The sequence below is a fragment of the Crassostrea angulata genome, chromosome 7, assembly GCF_025612915.1.
Source record: "Crassostrea angulata isolate pt1a10 chromosome 7, ASM2561291v2, whole genome shotgun sequence".
Taxonomy (NCBI): Eukaryota; Metazoa; Mollusca; class Bivalvia; order Ostreida; family Ostreidae; genus Magallana; species Magallana angulata.
This window is the reverse complement of record NC_069117.1, coordinates 4087578-4107361: the sequence shown is the minus strand read 5'-3', so window position 1 is coordinate 4107361 and position 19784 is coordinate 4087578. Positions and strand designations below refer to the sequence as shown.

Below are 19784 nucleotides of genomic sequence, written 5' to 3'. Positions count from 1 at the left end.
ACAACACAACATCAGCGTACAATTACAAATCTACAACACAACATCAGCGTACAATTACAAATCTACAACACAACATCAGTGTACAATTCTACATGTACAAGACATCATCTATACACAAATCTACAAGACAACATCAGCGTACAATTACAAATCTACAACACAACATCAGTGTACAATTACAAATCTACAACACAACATCAGCGTACAATTCTACATGTACAAGACATCATCTATATACAAATATACAATTGTACAAGACAACACATACAGTTTGATATTGACAGCATCATGCCATTTGATTATCTGATTTATAAACAGCATCATTTACCTATGTCACAATAAAAACATGTGTCATTTGTGGTGATTCAAAAGACAAGTCCTCTTTTTTCTGCACTCAAAGGTAAAATTTAATTACATGCTAAGCCTGCTTTATTGGAGCTAGCTGTGGTCATTTATACATTTTATAGACCCCTCAATAGTTTAAGGTCTAAAATGTTCTCAACTCTTCATCCAATGAAATGGATTAGGCTATCAATTTTATTCCCAAAATACAACATGTTCTTATTTTCTAATAATCTAAATAATGGAAGGCCTTAGAAAAAAAGTGCCTCTTCAAAATTTAATAAAAACAAAAATCAATTATACAGGTATTCAATTCTATTAACATCTTTGTTTCATGGGTAGAGCAACTCATTTGGCATATGACATATACAGGTAATTACATATCATGTCAATCATAAAAGCTCTCTTCTGTCTTTAAATATAATAAATGTAATTCTATTCATGTATTCAGTGGAGCATATCTGTGTAAAATAAGTAGTTCAGCCAATTTAGACCGTTTCCCCTTTAAAGGCAACTGAACAGTTTACCAAAGACAAATACAAGAATATGAAATCTTTGTTCTTTTTCAAAGACTCAACAACACGTTTCAATCAAAATGTAACTATCAATGTGGCATTGATAATAAAATAGCACTGCCAAAAAGATTGGCACTTCAAATATACTGGTCATTATAGAGATAAAACTTCCAAAGACAAGTTGTAACCTTCGTCAAACATCAAGTTTCTTTGGATTAACTTACTTTAAAGAATACATTATCAAAAATCAATTTTGTATTTCTTTGAGCTATATTTCTTCTGATTTATTCCTGTTCACAAATACTGGCAAGCTTTTCAACCAGCTAGTTTTGTCAAGGGCAAAAAAACAGCAAGGACTATTAAAACCTATTGTTTGTAATGCAAATTACTGTATGCATAAAATACCCTCCATTCATTCCTGTCGCTAAATATTATGGTATCAAGTTGTGCGGAAAAATAGGCGAGTCAATATTTAAACAACTCCTACTATCAGAGGGCTCAATTGTCTGGTAATGCAAGATAAAATTACTGTGTTTTCTTTCTAAATCTACACTCTGAAAAATGAATCTGGCATCTGTTCAAAATTTGAACATTTATAGGTAAAGTAGAGAAATTTAACAGCCCGTCCTCTGAAAGCTTTCCCCCAAATTACATTTAAAGTGTACGGCCCATTCAACACACCCACGTTTTCATATTTGGACAGCGAACTCTTATTAACCAACACCATGTGATGAGCAACAGAGAAAATATCAGTTGAGGAATATTTTATTTTCAAAAATGTCAACGGATTCTTTAGACGATCCAAATTGGGCAGTTCAACAGCTCAAAGTAGAATTTCGGTTTAGGAGAAATTCTGCATTGGTAAGTGAAAACAAAAGTCTGTTTGCCAATTAATGGCTCGTTTGTAAAACATGCAATGATCTTGTAGTCATAGTGGGCATGATACAGCACCTTTAATTAATCGTTCTGGTATCATATCACGCTACCTATCATTGAACTAGGTATTTCTACTGTGCACATTCAATTACTACTAGCCAACTTTCAAACCATTCACATTTTATTTTCCTAATGTGTATGACAAAAATATAGTGGATGTTTGCTCTTGGAATATAAATTAAGCTGGTCTTGTTTTAAGCTACTACCGTATTGGCCATTTGGATTTTTTTTCTTTTTAAAGATAAGAAATCTGAAGTCTAATAGGGTGATATGTGTATCTTTCATAAAATTTGCTTTGTTAATATCATAGAAAGTCCAGTCTCCATATATCATTAATTCAAATCTGTATGGCTATCCAATATTAAGACAATTTCTGTAAGACAGTCATCATTAATGCCAAATAAGAATTTGTTCAGGAATTCTAAAATATACTACACAATTACTGGTACTAAAACTACCGACTAAAATCAATGACAACAAAATGACTTTATTCAATTAGAAGTAATTTTCAAAAGATTTGTTTTTCTAAATATAGCAGATCAAAGTGGAGAAGGCAATATGATGACCAACATTTCTGTTCAGGAGGGATATTCATTATTTATGGGGTTATTCCTTGATAATAGGGATCTCTGGTTGGTTAGATGCGTGTAATGATGGCTGAAAATGATATGGGAACACTGACCTTACAGAGGAAAATGATACACAGGATACAGATAATGATGACAGAATATTGATTCCTCAAATACATCCGACTTAAATTCACCGATTCTGTCCATATACAGGACACGAACCCCCGGTACCAGTACATAGAGTCTGAACCCTTTATAGTACTGTGTGTGTCCTAGATTATACTCGGGAATCACCATCAAATATTAATGTGATCATCTCCCATTAGTGATGCACTGAAGGCTTTTCTTTCGTACATCACACGTAACAGTTATGATATCAACCCTCTCCAATTCCACTTATACTCATTAGCATGATACATTCTAGTGACTCGAAAAAACTTCAATATGGACTGAAATAAACAAGAATTATTCAATTCTTTATTGTAGTAAATTTTTTGAAAACTTGTGCCAATGCAAAAAAATAGCAGCATAGGAAAACATCGTACTTTATCATTTTCATATTTTTGTCAAAATGAATTCTTTTCTGACATATGGGTCATTCTGTGCTATGTACATTTTCTTTAGATATACAACAATATCTTAAGGGATTGGTGGCTAAGCATTCTTTTCAGAGTGATTTTGAAAACTTTACACTTTCTTAAAAGCTAAATACACGCACATAAAAATGAAAACATTGAATATTTCAATTTACAATCCTTCAGATAAGATATATGCAAATAGCATCTTTGGTATTTACTCCAAAAATGTATGCTGAAGTTTGTTTATGCTTGTACTGTTATTTAAATCCCTCCAAAACTGGGGAGCAGTGTTTACAATAAAATTTAAACCCCCGATCAATATGAGCTCATTGATAGATTTAAACTTATTGAAATAGCATGGAGCATACTCTGGCACAGAATTCCACGTACACATTAGGTCGTGACCCCGTAAAATGCCCATGTAAAGAAAATTCGTAGTGATTACCTCTGCTCTCACTCACCCTTATCCTACTATGTGCAAATCGGATGATATGTACACATTTGGAATTACCGAAGTTTGCTAAGGAGAGATTGAGCGTAAATATTTACAAACAACTAAACACTCGGTCAGGAGTAAGACAACAGAGTAGGGACTGTTGCCTGGTTAGGGTACTTCCAAGGAAACACTGCAGTGGTGTTAGGTATGTAATATATGGCTGTTTGAGGAATAAACACCGACTTGTGATGTAGAGGGACACACACACTCCTCCAATACTAGTGGTATATTTACTAGCACCCTGTTATCAGCATGGTGTGGACCAAGAAGGTAATCACTCAGCACTCTCTTAACCTGCTACTTGTGATGATCTACTCGGTTCATCCTGTAAAATGTGTGTTCAGTAGGCATGCACTGGGTCCAACCTTCGCGGGAATCATTTCATGAGAAGAATTCATTGATCATGTTCGTATCATTTACACCAGATAACTACTCACAAATTCTGGACCAAAAACGTTTATTAGAAAAGAAGAATTAAACGTGGTCATTTATCATTATCATTGGACATCTATATTTAATCAACTTGTATATCTTAATTACATTTAAGACAGAAATTACTGGTGGCTAAATGAGATTTACACATTTAAGATAGAAATTACTGGTGACTAAGTGAGATTTTATATAAAGAGTTCAACATATCCATGATCCATGGTATTCAAAATATTGTTGTTCCGTAGTGTGACTGTATTTCAGCAGTATATTTGTCTAATACTTTATACTGCGTTATTTTCTCTCCACGTAATTTTTGCCCTTCTACACTTGTATATAGTTGCGCCCCGTTTTGAATTCGCCCAGACACAGTTGTGTTTAAAGAGAGATTATTTTAGACATTGGAATTCGCCCTGTCTTAACGAGGGCGAAAGGGGCGTTGACACAAAGTTTACTTATAGGATCTCTAAACAAGCCTGGGAATTGGTTTTACCATAGGACTGATAGGTCCCATTAATCTTTCATTAACTTCAATCTTTGTATCCGTGAGTTTTTCGTATTTCATTCCTGGATGGAGAATTACAAACGATCTTGTCCAGTTTATTTTGAAAAGATCAAACAAGGGCTTTATAAGTCATCTCCATAATATATAAGCCCCCAGAATTAACCCCAGTCAGTCACCAGTCATTTATGTGTGGGTGCCCTTAAGAGGTTAATATGGGAATTAAAAAATCTGGCCTTCAGGCTTCTTTGTTGTCCCGATCAAATTAATCAGACAAAATCTTTTAATATTCAGGCATAATGACTGTAGATTGGACTTATGATTCCCATGTTACGAAAGTCCTCCAGGTAGTAAATAGGAGGAAATTAAAATTGCAGCTTTTAAAGAAAATGCAGGTGTTGTCTTGCATAATAAATATCTAAGTTTTCAGTTTTTTGCAATCTCATACATTCACCTTCCATTGCATGTTTTGGTCTCATACATAGATCTGCATACCCGGTACCTTACAAAATAAAGCCAAAACAGCTCATATATAGATCTGCATACCTTCAAAATAAGCCAATGGATATTTAGTAAATCTGGTGAATAGTGTGTAAGAAAGTTTTATGGTTAACTGAATGAGTAAATGTCAAATGACCAAGCTGGCCTGTAGCATTGTGTTCTCACATGAGTTAGAGGATAATACCCTTCAATACATGATTAACGCAACCTTTAATTACCGGGTATATTAAAGTCAAACATCAAATATGAAAGTTAAGCTTAATTATGCAAAAAAAACGACCATATATATATCCCCGAGTACCCAAACTCCGTCACCATAAGCAAAAAACCTCCCGCGTTTCTCTGTAAATTATTTTTTGTGGTTTTTATCATTTGCAATCACTAAACATAATCTGAAACAATATAATTTATAAAATTATTAACAAAAATATTTTTATTTTTATTTAAATAAGCCCTCTGAATACAACGTTTATCACACGTGCTATCATAACTTATGAACCTAACTCCGTCACCCACATGCTCTATGATATGGCAGGGAATGAAGACACATTAACAATTTAGTTAAAACTCAATTTGTATCTAGGCCAAGTTATAATAAGTAAAAATGGTGCATACAATTTAAATTGTATTTAATTTCATCGAAATGAAATGATCGCCAGAATAAAAAATGGGTCCATGTAACAACAATCACAATGTCATTTTCAGAATTTATGGATGCCGTTTGATTTATGTCCTTATATATTTCAAATATTTTATATCATTAATTAATATATTACTTATTAAATTATTTATTTATTACATTTTTAGAAATGTAGCATATTCTAAATAGCGATATACTGGATATGTCTATGTACCCTGTATAAGGCAAAAGTATCGGCATGAGCGATTTGACGTTATCATCAAGAGTAGTGCATAAAGGCTATTGCGGTCTGAAAAAAATGTATTAATTACCTTACTCAAAAATGTATTACATGTGAAATGTTTCATCTTAACCTCTCTTAAAATGGCTGACCACCGTAAATGATCGAATGGGCCTGCATGTCAGAAATATCGATAATTTAGTGCACCCGTGAAAAAGTTTTAGCTGATTTCACACAATTAATGGTGCATAAAATGAACAAGGTTTAGTTCTGTTATTTTTTGACATATTCTTAAATTTAACCGTTGCAAATTGTTGACATTTGATTAAAGATTTTTGACATGTAAAAAATGACGTCATAATCGTACTTGATTTCAAACGGCAAAGAGTTTCCCGAAAGTGACGGAGTTAGGGTAGTGACGGAGTTAGGGGGCTATGCGATAATGGAAGCTTTATTACATAACATCACCATATAATTGATTGTCTAACAGGTAAGATTCTTATACACAGGTAACTACTTCTGCATTTAGGCATGTAAGCCATCAAAGTGCAAAAAAGCAATAAACAGAATGTTAATACCCATTTAACCCTGGTACTTAAATGAAATCATTACAAAATTCCCTCATCTATCACTTATTGCATCTACATATTAATATATGTACCCATGCATACTGGAAGTTTTGGAACAGCTTCATTTTGTATGCTGGAATTTACACAGAAATCTCATTACTGTTATTAAAAAGAATGAATAGATAACTGCAGTCATTGCATTTAAAGTTCTCATCTCAACTTGGTAACCGATCAATTTATTGAACTTGGCTATTGACAACTTCTATGACATCTAGCAATGTTTTGTCAAGCAGGTCTGGGGGATTTTAAGCAGCAGATTCCTTAAGTCTGTATCGACTGGGCCAGGTAAGGTATGAAATACCACTTTATTCCTCATTAAGGAGCAATTATTCAGGTTTAGCATTCCAGAGAGAACGAAATAATCTGGAGGACACTGATAGACTTGTATTGATTGTAGAGAGGATAGGTATTCGATCTCTTAGCTTGTACTCGGTGGCCGGTGTTGGAGCTTGGGTAGGAATGTAAACAGTCCACATCCAATAATTGGGTCACGGATAAATGTTTTAGAGAGATCATATATAAATACTTAGAGAATTACTCACGACAGTTAGCTCTGTTTCGTTTTTGGGGTTTATGCTTTTTTTTGGGGGGGGGGGTCTGTTTGAACAAGCTTGACCTCCTCTTTCTACTTTGTAAGTGTGGATGCATCATTCTGCTAACTCAGGACAGCTGTGTTACAATGGCATTGAACTATTTTAATCAGTCTAACGGTATTTCAGTATGTCAGTCAGTGTTTGTTCAATATCGTATAACCATTACACTGTAGTAACATATTCCCATATCAAGTTTTCTACTTGGCTAATGTTTAATTAAATGTTACATTTTTCCTATTAACAGAAAATTGACAGATCATACTAGGCCTACCGTACATTCATTCATGTACATGTACCAGTAAATGCATTATATATGCAAGTCTTGGTCCATATAAAGTTCCAATCTTGGCTATCTTCCAACAGCTTTTTATTTTAACATTTTTATGAATCTTTTGTTAACAGACCCTACCAATGCTCTGATACAGTGTTATCTATTCCAAACTGTCAATTATTTATCATCTATTAAATATACTATGACATATAAGGCATTAAGCAGATCTGCTATTTCAGCACTGCAAATTGTTTGGTATCATCTTCTATGACCAATAAAACAGTTTCCAGTCTACTGCTTGGCCATGCAGAACAAAGTTTCTGACTACCGGTACTTTGCAATTTTCATATATTCTCCCAAATGTTAAGTGCCTGTCCCGTCTTTGCCATTATCATACACCCATCCCCCTTCTCCAAAAGGCTCAAAAAGGCACTCTTTTTTAATCCATCAAACAAATACCAAGTGAAAAGAATATATATCTATGAAACAAGGAAAAGTTACATTTTTTGGATTCTAATTTAGATGACAATAGATTGTAATCTAATTACTATCAATAACAAGAGGCCCATGGGCCACATCGCTCACCTGAGGAACAATAGGTATGATAAAATCAGCTTAATGGAGTCATAATACAAACTATCTGGACAATGTACAATAATACATGTAGATCCTGTATAAATAAAATCCATTTTTCCCCCTGGATATTCTTAAATTTATAATCATTCGTCCCTTTTCTAACAGGCTGATTTTATAGTCATATCACATAATGAGTATTGCAGTTTTATATCAAACTCTGAACCTTCTTGTGAGGCCGAAGAATTGTCCTGGAGCCAAAGTCTTAAGAATGATCTGGCTGATTAGTTTCTGAGAAGATTTTTAAAGATTTACTCTATATACTCCTATGTAAAACTTTAACATCCCCCCAATGTGGCCCCACCCTACCCCCGAGGCTCATGATTTTCACAACTTTGAATCTACACTACCTGAGGATACTTCAACACAAGTTTCAGCTTTCCTGGCTGATTAGTTTCTGAGAAGAAGATTTTTAAAGATTTACTCTATATATTCCTATGTAAAACTTTGACCCCCATTGTGGCCCCACCCTACCCCCGGGGGTCATGATTTTCACAATTTTGAATTTCCACTCCCAGAGGATGCTTCCACACAAGTTTCAGCTTTCCTGGCTGATTAGTTTCTGAGAAGAAGATTTTTAAATATTTACTCTATATATTCCTATGTAAAACTTCGAGCCCCTATTGTGGCCCCACCCTACCCCCGGGGGTCATGATTTTCACAACTTTAAAACTACACTACCTGAGGATGCTTCCACACAAGTTTCAGCTTTGCTGGCTGATTAGTTTCTGAGAACAAGATTTTTAAATATTTACTCTATATATTCCTATGTAAAACTTTGACCCCCCATTGTGGCCCCGACCTACCCCCGGGGTTCATGATTTTCACAACTTTGAATCTACACTACCTGAGGATACTTCCACACAAGTTTCAGCTTTCCTGGCTGATTAGTTTTTGAGAAGATTTTTAAAGATTTACTCTATATATACTCCTATGTAAAACTTTGACCCCGGATTGTGGCCCCACCCTACCCCCGGGGGTCATGAATTTCACAACTTTGAATCTACACTACCTGAGAATGCTTCAACACAAGTTTTAGCTTTCCTGGCTGATTAGTTTCTGAGAAGAAGATTTTTAAATATTTACTCTATATATTCCTATGTAAAACTTCGAGCCCCTATTGTGGCCCCACCCTACCCCCGGGGGTCATGATTTCCACAACTTTGAATCTACACTACCTGAGGATGCTTCCACACAAGTTTCAGCTTTGCTGGCTGATTAGTTTCTGAGAACAAGATTTTTAAATATTTACTCAATATATTCCTATGTAAAACTTTGACCCCCCATTGTGGCCCCGACCTACCCCCCGGGGTTCATGATTTTCACTACTTTGAATCTACACTACCTGAGGATACTTCCACACAAGTTTCAGCTTTCCTGGCTGATTAGTGTTTGAGAAGATTTTTAAAGATTTACTCTATATACTCCTATGTAAAACTTTGACCCCGGATTGTGGCCCCACCCTACCCCCGGGGGTCATGAATTTCCCAACTTTGAATCTACACTATCTGAGAATGCTTCAACACAAGTTTTAGCTTTCCTGGCTGATTAGTTTCTGAAAAGAAGATTTTTAAAGATTTACTCTTTATATTCCTAAGTAAAACGTTGACCCCCCCTTTGTGGCCCCAACCTATCCCCGGGGGTCATGATTTTCACAACTTTGAATCTACACTCCCAGAGGATGCTTCTACACAAGTTTCAGCTTTCCTGGCTGATCAGTTTCTGAGAACAAGATTTTTAAAGATTATCTCTATATATTCCTATGTAAAACTTTGACCCCCCCATTGTGGCCCCAACCTACCCCTGGGGTTCATGAATTTCACAACTTTGAATCTACACTACCTGAGGATGCTTCCACACAAGTTTCAGCTTTCCTGGCTGATTAGTTTCTGAGAAGAAGATTTTTAAATATTTACTCTATATACTCCTATGTAAAACTTCGAACCCCCATTGTGGCCCCACCCTACCCCCGGGGGTCATGAATTTCACAACTTTGAATCTACACTACCTGAGGATGCTTCCACACAAGTTTCAGCTTTCCTGGCTGTATGGTTCTTAAGAAGAAGATTTTTGAAAATTTCTCGAAATTTTTCATTAATTTCTAATTATCTCCCCTTGAAAACAGGTGTGGCCCTTAATTTTCACAACTTTGAATCCCCTTTGCCTAAGGATGATTTGTGCCAAGTTTGGTTGAAATTGGCCCAGTAGTTCTTGACAAGATGTTGAAAATATGAAAAGTTTACGGACAGACGGACGGACAGACGGACGACAGACAAAATGTGATCAGAATAGCTCACTTGAGCTTTCAGCTCAGGTGAGCTAAAAAAGGATGTCAATTTAAAGAAAACTTGAATTCAACTTTTTGCAAACCTCTTTTTACAAATTTTGAAGCACCCTACTATTAGAAAAGATGAATTCTGCAATCAACTTTTCTCTAAATTCTCAAATGAAAATAATTAATTTACTATTGATCCATATTTAAAGAACCTGGAGATTCAAACAGCTAGTGAGAACAACAGAATTAGGGTTCCAGGAGTAAATCTCAATCCTCCTCCACACAATCCCCCCTTTTAATGTTCAGCCTGTGAGCAGTTTCAGAAGCATTTTTAATCATCTCTATTTTTCAAAGCGCAATTGATTGACATGTCGCATCCAATATATATTAGTGCCACGCTGGTTGGCAAACAGGAATATTACAGGTATTACAAGCTTTCAGTTCAATGGATGTGAAAATCAATATGTTTGAATCGAATTTCCATACATCACCATCTGAAAAGACAGAGGCAAAATAAGGACACATAACAATCTCTCCTCATTTGTGTCTATATTCTGTGATGACTGATCAAGAAGTTCACCACACCAAACTAACTCTGTTGCTTGACTTAACTTACTAACCTTGAAGACTATTTATTTTGGAGTTTAAGATCAGAAAGATTTGAACAAATGGAGAGCTGTGAAATGGAGTCCTTTAAATTTTTCTCAGTTCAAAGTTAAAAGTCTAAGAGTCATAAAGTTGACATGATAATTTGAACAAAAGTTGAAACCAGTGAAATCTCAAAAAGTAATCTACATTGATTATTCAGTGGAATGGAACTTCAATATAGGCCAATGTTAAAGCTCGGCAAACAGGCAAGAACTCTGGGAGCAGAGTACGGACAACAGATTCTATAATGGACTCCTGATCACTTCTCATTATCACAGGGTGCATCCCATTTCTAGGAACAATATTGTTATTATTGTACTGTATAGTCTGTTCATCTGTACCAATCTTATTCCGGAGGGAGGAGGAATACCAAGTCAAGCTTTAATGGATTACAAATTCTAATTAACTTGACAAACAATAAGGAGGCTTTTTTAAGACCATTCTAATTAACTTGACAAACAATAAGGAGGCTTTTTTAAGACCAAACACCTTACTTTGTTAAAATTTGATTAAATTCTTGCAATGGAGTTTGCTGGAAAATATGCTCGTTTGTGGGCTCTGAAAGTTAAAACAGTAAGTAGTTACCTCAATCAGCTGAACAGTGTGTTAACTTGTTGATGTTGTTTGTAGTCTTTAAGCATGATATCATACAGGCTTTTTCAAGAAAATGAAAGTATTCTTATTGCATCTTAAAATGAAGTATAAAAAAAATCCTATGATAGAATCAAGGTAGACAACCCACTGGGAAAGAAGGATTATCTTCATTAGAAAGGTGAAACTTCTGTGGGGGTACAATTAGTTCATACCACTTTCTTTTTTAAATAGACAGCATTATGTCACCTGACTTGAATTTAAAGGTCGCTCTCCAATTCCTATCCCATTATGTAATTCTCAATCAAATAAGATTATAAGATTAAAAGCATATGTATCCTAATGCAATAAACCACAAAAAGACCCTGAAACCTTCAGACAACAGTCAGTACATTGACTTGTAACAACTACTGTCAAATTCATACATCTTGATGAGGAAATGGGATTTATCCGGAAAAGAAGGGTAAGACATAAATGATATGTCAGGCTGATCTGGATTGATTCTGGTAGCCTTGGACCAGACATAAATGGAACTGTTATGACTGTTACTTTGTTCCATTATCACTTTTTGCTGTCATTTCCCCAACAATACAGTGTTATTATTGGCATTACTGTCATATACCATGCAATCATTTTAAAGTAAAACAGGAAAGAGAGATTGCAAGGAGTTAATAGTTACCATTATCATCATGGTCATGCAATTTACAAACACATCATTTAATGGGATTTGCCAGGGGAGAGATAGTCATACAATGTTACTTTCTGTACCAGACTAACACAGGAAAAGATATTTACCAGTAGACAATTCTAAAGTCTTATATTCATTTTTTAATCCTGACCAGGAATTTTTTATGGTTTGCCTTCATATTTTGTGTCAGAGATGTATAAATAGAGATGTAACCTTAATTTGTTCCAGAGTTGTATAAATAGAGAGATAATGTTTATGATTTACTTTCTGTTGCAGAGATGCACCAGTATGGACATGGAACAGTCAGAGCTGGTCATTCCCAGACAACTCCTCTGCTGCAAGCTCTGTGATGAGGAGTTCACCAAACCATGTTACCTTCCTTGTCTCCACACCTTCTGCCAGAAGTGCATAGACGAGCATCGCATCAACAGCACAGACGATGACGGATATTTCCCGTGTCCAACATGTATGACAGAGGTTGGTCTGGAAGAGGAGCATGGAGGACAAGGAAACCTCCCCGAGAACATCCTGGCTCGCCGTCTGTCAGTTCCCACCATTGATCCAATCAAAAGAGAGACACTTTGTTTTTACTGCAAGAATGCTGGGAATTTTGTCGAGGGTAAAACGCACTGTGTCAATTGTGACGAGTTTCTGTGCACTTCCTGCACCAATTCCCACACCGCCCAAGAAGAGTTTGCTGATCATCAGCTACAGAGTGAAGAGGACTACAACGCTAGCCTGGAGAAATCTTCCAGCACCACCACCCAGGGACAGGTTCTTACAGTGTGCTGCGAGGCTTACGATCCTCTAGACATTGGTGCCATGTTCTGTGTGGAGTGTGATATTTCTGTGTGTGCCGATTGTCATGTGAACAAACATGCTGAACATAGATGTGCAGAACTCATGACCATAGCACAACATTTCGAAACTAAAATTAAAGAACCCTTGAAGGAACTTGACAATGATTCGGAGGAAATTAGTGAATTTCTTGTGAATCTGGACTCCACAGAGCAAACCATTCTGGAGCAGAAAGATTCACTGAAGCAGAATGTGAGAGACCGTACCAAGCAGCTATGTAGTCTGATCAAGGATTATCAAAAGCTTCTGCTAGATGATATTGAGAGAAGATTCGATGACCAACTGGAGGAAATCAAGACCAGGAGACTAGACCTAGAAATGCATTTAGAAGCCATCCGAGGAGTGAAGGACTTTACAAACAATCTGATCACCTATGGTTCCTATGAGGAGAAAGTGCACCTGAGGAAGAAAGTTGGATACAGGATCCGTGAGCTCTGTGAGGAATCCCTGGGAACTGATCCCATCCAGATCCACTCTGTGAGGCTGATGGAGCCCAATGTGACAGTGGACACTATCTGTGATATGTTTGGGACCATCAGTACAGAGGAGCAGTCAGTAGGTACTAATGCAGGCGACCCCGAGGAGAACACCCCTACCTCTCAACACTTCCAGCGCTACCACAGCTTTGGAGACTCGGGCCATGGCAGCGATTCCATGGAGAATGCAGAAAACGTGGAAACTGAGCCAGAGCTGGTGGAAATCTTTGGTAAAACTCATGGTGACCTTCACAGACAAGACAGCAAACAGAGTGGATCCGACTCAGACATGCTCAGTTCCAGTAACTCCAGCGACAAGATCAAGAATGTCAAATTCAGAGAGCAAGTTGAACAAAACGAGTTCCAGAATGAAAATGTGTTTAACTTGGAGAATCCAAAAAGGGAAGTTGTTCTCCCAGCACCTATTCAGAAGGAGTGTATCAAAGGCATTGGGATCAATGAGAAAGGAGACATCATTGTGGGAACAACAACAACTATCCACGTCCTTGAAAAACGTGGAATAGTCCGGGGGCAGATCCCTCTAGAGAACGGTTGGAACATTCACTCTGTGGCCAGTGATGGCAAAGTCTCCATGACTGTGCCAAGAGGAGATAACAGATTTAAAGTGCGAGTTTTGAGAAATGATGGGACAGGACACATTCTCTCAGATTTCAACGTTGAGAGTTTTGGACTTAATTTTGTAACAGCTGACAAGTCTGGGACACTCATTATCACTTCAAACCGCTATGCTCAGATCCATAAGAGTCATGGCAAAGCAGCAAAATCAGGTGGAAACATTGCCTTTTATGGCTCGGATGGATACCTCCTTCGCAGAATTACAAATGAAGATTTCCATGCCAATCTCTTGGAAAAACCCCAGATGGTGGTAGTGGATGAAAAGCGCAGCAGAACCTACGTGGCCGATCCAGGAAGCCACAAAGTCATAGCTCTGAATTCCGAAGGTGGACTTGCCTTTGAGTATGGGAACATAGAGGGACAAGAGGAGATCTATCAGGGCCCAGACCTCATCTCCATCGATAAATACGGAAATGTCATCGTAACAGACAAACGGGAGGGGAGGATAGACATTCTGGGACACAAAGGGAACCTGAAGAAATCCTTCTACACTGATGACATTCCTAGGTTTGTTGGTGCCACCCCAGACAAACTTTTGGTCACGGCCATGCCCGATGGAAACATGAAGTTTTATGAGTACCTGAGCTAACTTTTTTGTTAAAAAAAAAGACTAGTATGTAGGATAAAATGATAATTTGACACTGAGCAGCTAAATCATGCTATAGTACATTAGTGCTTTACTGCAGCTACCAACTGTTTGTACTTTCATCTTGAGTGGTCACTTCGTCCTTAGTGGGGAACAATGGTCAGTGTGATTATTGACCAATGTGAACAGGGTCTGTGTCTAGAGATTAATTTTACATTTCACAAGTGTGTCTAGTTGTATAAACATATATAAGAGGCTTATCCCCCTGCAGGAGGAAAACTGTTTTTAACTCTCCATTAATTGTCTCCGTGTAAACTCCACACCGTTAGTAGTTATTAATTTTAACAATACTTCAGGCATTATTTTGATCAGGGTTCTTATGAAACCTTAGACGTTATTGATAATTTTGTTTGGGGTTTTAACAAAACTTGAGACATTCACAGCAGATTTTTTGTTCCAGTTTTTAAAAAATGTGAGACATCGCCAGTATTTTGTTCAAGGTTTTAAACGGCAGATCACAGACTGATTAATAAAACAATGCCCTTTTGTCTTTCTTTAATACAATAACCTAATGCACAAACCCAGTCATTCTACAGGATTAGTCTGTGTGCAGACTCATTGGATTGTATCCGACAGTCCAACAACAGCTGATGTTATTGATATTGTGTTACCAGTCCATTTGTATAGTACGTTTCCTAGTCCATATTTTGTATCATATATGCTTCCCCGTCCATCTAGATATGGTGATCCATATCATGCAGCAATTCTAACACTTTTTTTATGAACATAAAATGCAAGACTGACAGTGAAGTTTTTATTGTAGTTAGAGCTGCATTTAAAGTCAGAGTTGAAGACTGTTCCAGTAGTAGTTTAGTCACAGACATTTCCTATGAATCATTGATCCTGTGTTACACAATCTTGTTTTGTTAATGTTAAATATTCTGTGATAGTTGTATTGAGCTTTGTTTTCAATAAATATTTTATGAAGAATTTAGAATGAAGTTTTTATTACAAACTTGCAATCAACAATTCTGAGCTTATTGAAGATTAGAAACTGAAAATAAGTTGTAAAAAAAAAAAACAAGAGGCCCAGAGCCCACATCACTCACCTGAGCAACTCAGTCATAACTGATCAGAAAAGCTTTAGACCATTTTTAGAGTATCAAATGCAAAATATGTAGAAAAGTTAACAGAGAATATCTTGTTTGATAAGATTTTAAAAATTTTTCTCCACATATTCTTAATTCAAACATTGAGGTTCTTTTGTTGTTTCATTTTTTGAGATCTTTTAAGAATGTTCTTTATTTATTCAAATGTAAAATCATCCTTGGATACCCACGGGTGATTGCGTCTGATAAGTAAAAGACGTGATCACCCGTGGGTATCCAACGATGACATAAAATAATAGCCTGCTTTTGTGGCCCCACCCTACCACCAGGGATGATTTGAATAAACTTGAATCTACACTACCTGAAGCAGATGCTTCTACACATGTTTCAGTCTTTTTGGCCAATAGGTTCTTGAGAAAAGATTTTAGAAAAATACTGAAGATTTTCAATAATTTTAAATTATTTTTCCTTTGAAGAGGGTGTGGCTTTTCATTTCATCAAACTTGAATCCCCTTCACCCAATAATGCTTGGTTTAAGTTTGGTTGAAATTGGCCCGGTAATTTTGGAGAAGATGATAAAAATGTGAAAAGTTTACTATGACAACAATACAAACAACAGACAAGGAAAAATTTCGATGAGAAAAAATAAAAGTTATAATAAATGCAGGTAAACAAATGTGGAAAGACTTACATATGGAAAGAAAAATTGTAGTAATTGAGCCTATATTTCCCTGTTTTCTCCTGTAGGGACTAATTAAATAATTGATAGGGTTAACTTATTATTAACCAGAGTTATGTTAAAAATCTTTGTATTGAAAAATGCAGCTACAAACACAAAACCAAACAAGGGCTACCATCAGTAGTCCTTTCTGAAATGGCACATGCATCCTTTCACTTCTTCTCTGAACCAGACTATAGCAAACTGACATTTTAACAGATGTATCAATAATGCCATTATGCCTCACCATAAAAAAAAATACAAGAAGGTATTATAATGTAATATCATTATTAAAATCTGTACACAAATTTTCCATGGCAAACAAATGTAAAGATACCATGAAGTGGATACTGTAATTTATCAGCACCAAACTGGGAGTTTCAATGGTATGTAAATTCAATGAGCAACATTGATGTGAATGGGGTAATATGGAAAGGGGCATAACTCTAATCTGAACAATCACACCTACCACTTGTGGATCTTCAGCGTAGACCAGGTCTGGGTTATCCGCGACAAACTGAGCATGGCCCTCCTCTATCAGAACGTCATTGATGTGGATATCGTCTTTACCAGAGGTGTCACTTAGACAGAGCGACATCACACGATTCTACAGATCAGGAAATTCAGTAATACACATAAACTGCTGCACAACGCCCAGCAAAACTTGAGATGAGATTTATTGTTACTTAAATATTGCTATTTTTATCATCTATGAATTAAGTTTCTATCGACACAAAAATGTTGATAATACATGTGAGTAAATATATAAGCCTGACCTTTTCAGAAGTTGCTATGGCCACCAGAGGTCGACATTTCACCATTCTGAGCATACAAGACTGAGATTCCACACTCCATTCCTATAAAGGACAGACATAAAACAATACATGTAATACAAACAATTAACCTATCAATACAGCATTACTCTTAGTTTGATGTGTAGTCATATTCCTGTACAAATCACAAACCCTATAAACTATGCAATTGCTGTTCTACATATCATGCATTGAAAATCATGAGATAAGTGTAGTATTTTCTGAGACATCAAAAGTACTTACAGTGCCGATTGGTCTTATATTGGACAGGCGGCCTGATATAGCCTGTGCTGGTAGTTTTAGAAATCTGGATCTGAAATTCATCTCAAAATCATCTACATGTAGGTAAATTAAAGACATAAATATTAATGATCAGAAAAATGGTTAAATACTAAAGTTTTCTTATTAGACAATCAAAAATGAATTGCTTGGTTCTCCGACTCACCCTATCTGACATAACATCGTGCATTGCCCATTTTTAACACTAAGTGAATAAAATTAAATTTCTCTAGTGCACTTGTGAATCATGGAAAAAAAATTCCTGATTAAGGACTGCATTTTAGATACTCAGTCACTAAAACACTCGACTTAAATATAGAACATTAATGCAAACATCATGATGATCCAGACTAAATTATAACAAAATGCAAATGGCCACCAAATCTATAGTTACAAGATGCTGTGTTCAGGTTATGATTGTGACAGCAATGATTTTAGTTTTGATATGAAGAAAAGCATTGTTTAACTTCAAATGCATGTAGGAGGAGAGTTCCTGCAGCTTGCACTGTACTAAATATCTCATAATGCTTAAACACAGGGCTTCCTCAAGCCTTGTAGCTGTGGTATTTCCTGAAGAACATGATGACTTGTTTATTTCATTTGGTTTGAACTAATAAATCTAAGACCATACATTTATTGCGATGTAACTATATATTTGCATTAAACCACTGCTTTTTCTGAATTTTTAGAATTGCACATTATTGAAATATAAGAAAAAATGCTGCATCTTTTTTTTTATGAAATAAGAAAAAAAAATCACCAACCACACTGTTTTTGAAAATATTGGCTTGAGAACAAAGAGATTAATTTTTCATGGCCATACATATCTTATGCTTTAATAAAACTGCAATACATGCATTATTGTTATTAAACTTTTCTAACAAACCTTAGGAAACGTATGTTATTACGATGAACATCACATGTATTCCCATAATCCACAAAGTAAACCTGAAATAAAAGCCAAAAAAAATTGCAATGTTAGGCAAAGATTAAACCATGAATTCACAGCTTTAATACTGTGTTCACATTTCAAAGCCTTTTGTCTCATATCTTGATATAATTAAACATTGTTTTACTGCATCCTTCAAAACTTTTCCCTGCCTTCATGGGAATGACATTTAATGCATGTGTATATGTACATTCACCCAGATATTTATGTAAAAGAGCCAGGATAAAAAATAATTAGACAACAAAATTAAAATATATCTTTTGAATCCTATCCAGTGGGTTTTTTGTACAACCACCCCCGACATTTTCCTCAAATTGGGAAAAAATTATGACTACTTTTGAAAATTTAAATAAATATTTAGCATTGTGTGACATGCTGATGTCAAAACCACATTATTTTTTTTTAACTTTCAGTTTCTATTTGTAATTTGTTAACTCGTACATAAAAACTTTTTGTTTATAAAATTCTTGATTTCAATTGGGAAAAAGTATCTTTCAATTGGGAAAAAATCCTTAATGAAACTGTCAAATATCAGCTGTACTTATGCCTTAAAAAAATCACTGGCCATTTTATCTCTACGTAGTTTCCCCTATATGTTGTGATGTGTCCCACCTCTACATAGTTTCCTGGCCCCATTCCTGTGATGACACAGCGGTGCCAGTTATCATCCTCAGGGAAGATGGCAGCCACTAACAAACCCACTGCAACGATTTCACTGGGAATGCGGTATAACATCCCAATTTCTCCAGTGTAGGAGTCACTGTAAATACAATTTAAAACAACACTCTCTAGTTTGATTTTGAGAGAAGAATGACAAGAGACATGTTTCATATATTTTTACATCAAAGAATTCAAAAATAATTATTTTTGACCCAGGGAAAGATGCTTGGACTTTGACCTTATGTTATTGGTTAATAAGGTCCACGCCTAAAAAAGTTTGGACTTACTCTAACTGGTTCATTAGTTTTTCCAGAGCCAACGAAGTCTTTGTTCCACGAATTTGGAACCAGAATTGCCCTGGGGAATCGACATTGGCGATGTAGACCTCTATCCAGCTGTTACAGGGAGGAAGGTCTACTGGGGTATAAAAACTGCCGGGACCAATGGCGTCAGAGGGAATGCTGCTGTCTGCATTCATCTCAACAAGGGGCTCTATAGGGGGCTATAATACAGAAAATTGTCAAGAAATTGAGAGTGTGGACTAGGAAATTTACTAAAAATACTGACATGCTTCAAAAATTCATATATTGAAAATAAAATTTTGCTTAAAAATGTCCATTTTACAATTTACAACCAAAAACCGAT

The 19784-nt window shown here is 36.0% G+C and overlaps 2 protein-coding genes across 9 annotated transcripts in view; one reads left to right on the top strand and one right to left on the bottom strand.

Annotated features, from left to right (window-relative positions):
• LOC128157027 (tudor domain-containing protein 5-like) overlaps positions 1 to 19784 on the bottom strand; it is a 35942-nt gene that overhangs the window by 10879 nt on the left and 5279 nt on the right. The window contains exons 9-14 of the mRNA XM_052819376.1: positions 19427 to 19641; positions 19092 to 19239; positions 18417 to 18478; positions 17495 to 17564; positions 17216 to 17296; positions 16909 to 17046 (exon numbers count right to left, since the gene is read on the bottom strand). Of these exons, the coding sequence (XP_052675336.1) occupies positions 16909 to 17046; positions 17216 to 17296; positions 17495 to 17564; positions 18417 to 18478; positions 19092 to 19239; positions 19427 to 19641 (714 nt within the window). The remainder of the gene's footprint in view (positions 1 to 16908; positions 17047 to 17215; positions 17297 to 17494; positions 17565 to 18416; positions 18479 to 19091; positions 19240 to 19426; positions 19642 to 19784) is intronic.
• On the top strand, positions 5 to 16890 carry LOC128157028 (E3 ubiquitin-protein ligase TRIM56-like). 8 transcript variants are annotated; one of them, XR_008239785.1, is made up of 2 exons: positions 5 to 1718; positions 2329 to 2466. XR_008239785.1 is itself a non-coding variant. In XM_052819377.1 (2 exons), exons 1-2 carry the CDS (start codon positions 1635 to 1637, stop codon positions 14613 to 14615), a joined length of 2367 nt encoding a protein of 788 aa, XP_052675337.1. In that variant the 5' UTR covers positions 27 to 1634; the 3' UTR covers positions 14616 to 16890. The 8 variants fall into 8 exon arrangements, 7 of the variants coding, with proteins under 7 accessions (XP_052675337.1, XP_052675344.1, XP_052675341.1 ...); XM_052819377.1 differs by lacking the exon at positions 2329 to 2466 and adding an exon at positions 12333 to 16890 and having other exon boundaries at positions 27 to 1718; XM_052819384.1 differs by lacking the exons at positions 5 to 1718; positions 2329 to 2466 and adding exons at positions 2623 to 3581; positions 12333 to 16890.

Excerpts from the sequence above, each read along its gene's own strand:
- LOC128157028 (XM_052819377.1), top strand. The coding sequence starts at position 1,635 with ATGTCAACGGATTCTTTAGACGATCCAAATTGGGCAGTTCAACAGCTC. Across the intron at positions 1,719-12,332 it reads TTAGGAGAAATTCTGCATTG|AGATGCACCAGTATGGACAT; the intron begins GTAAGTGAAAAC and ends TTTCTGTTGCAG.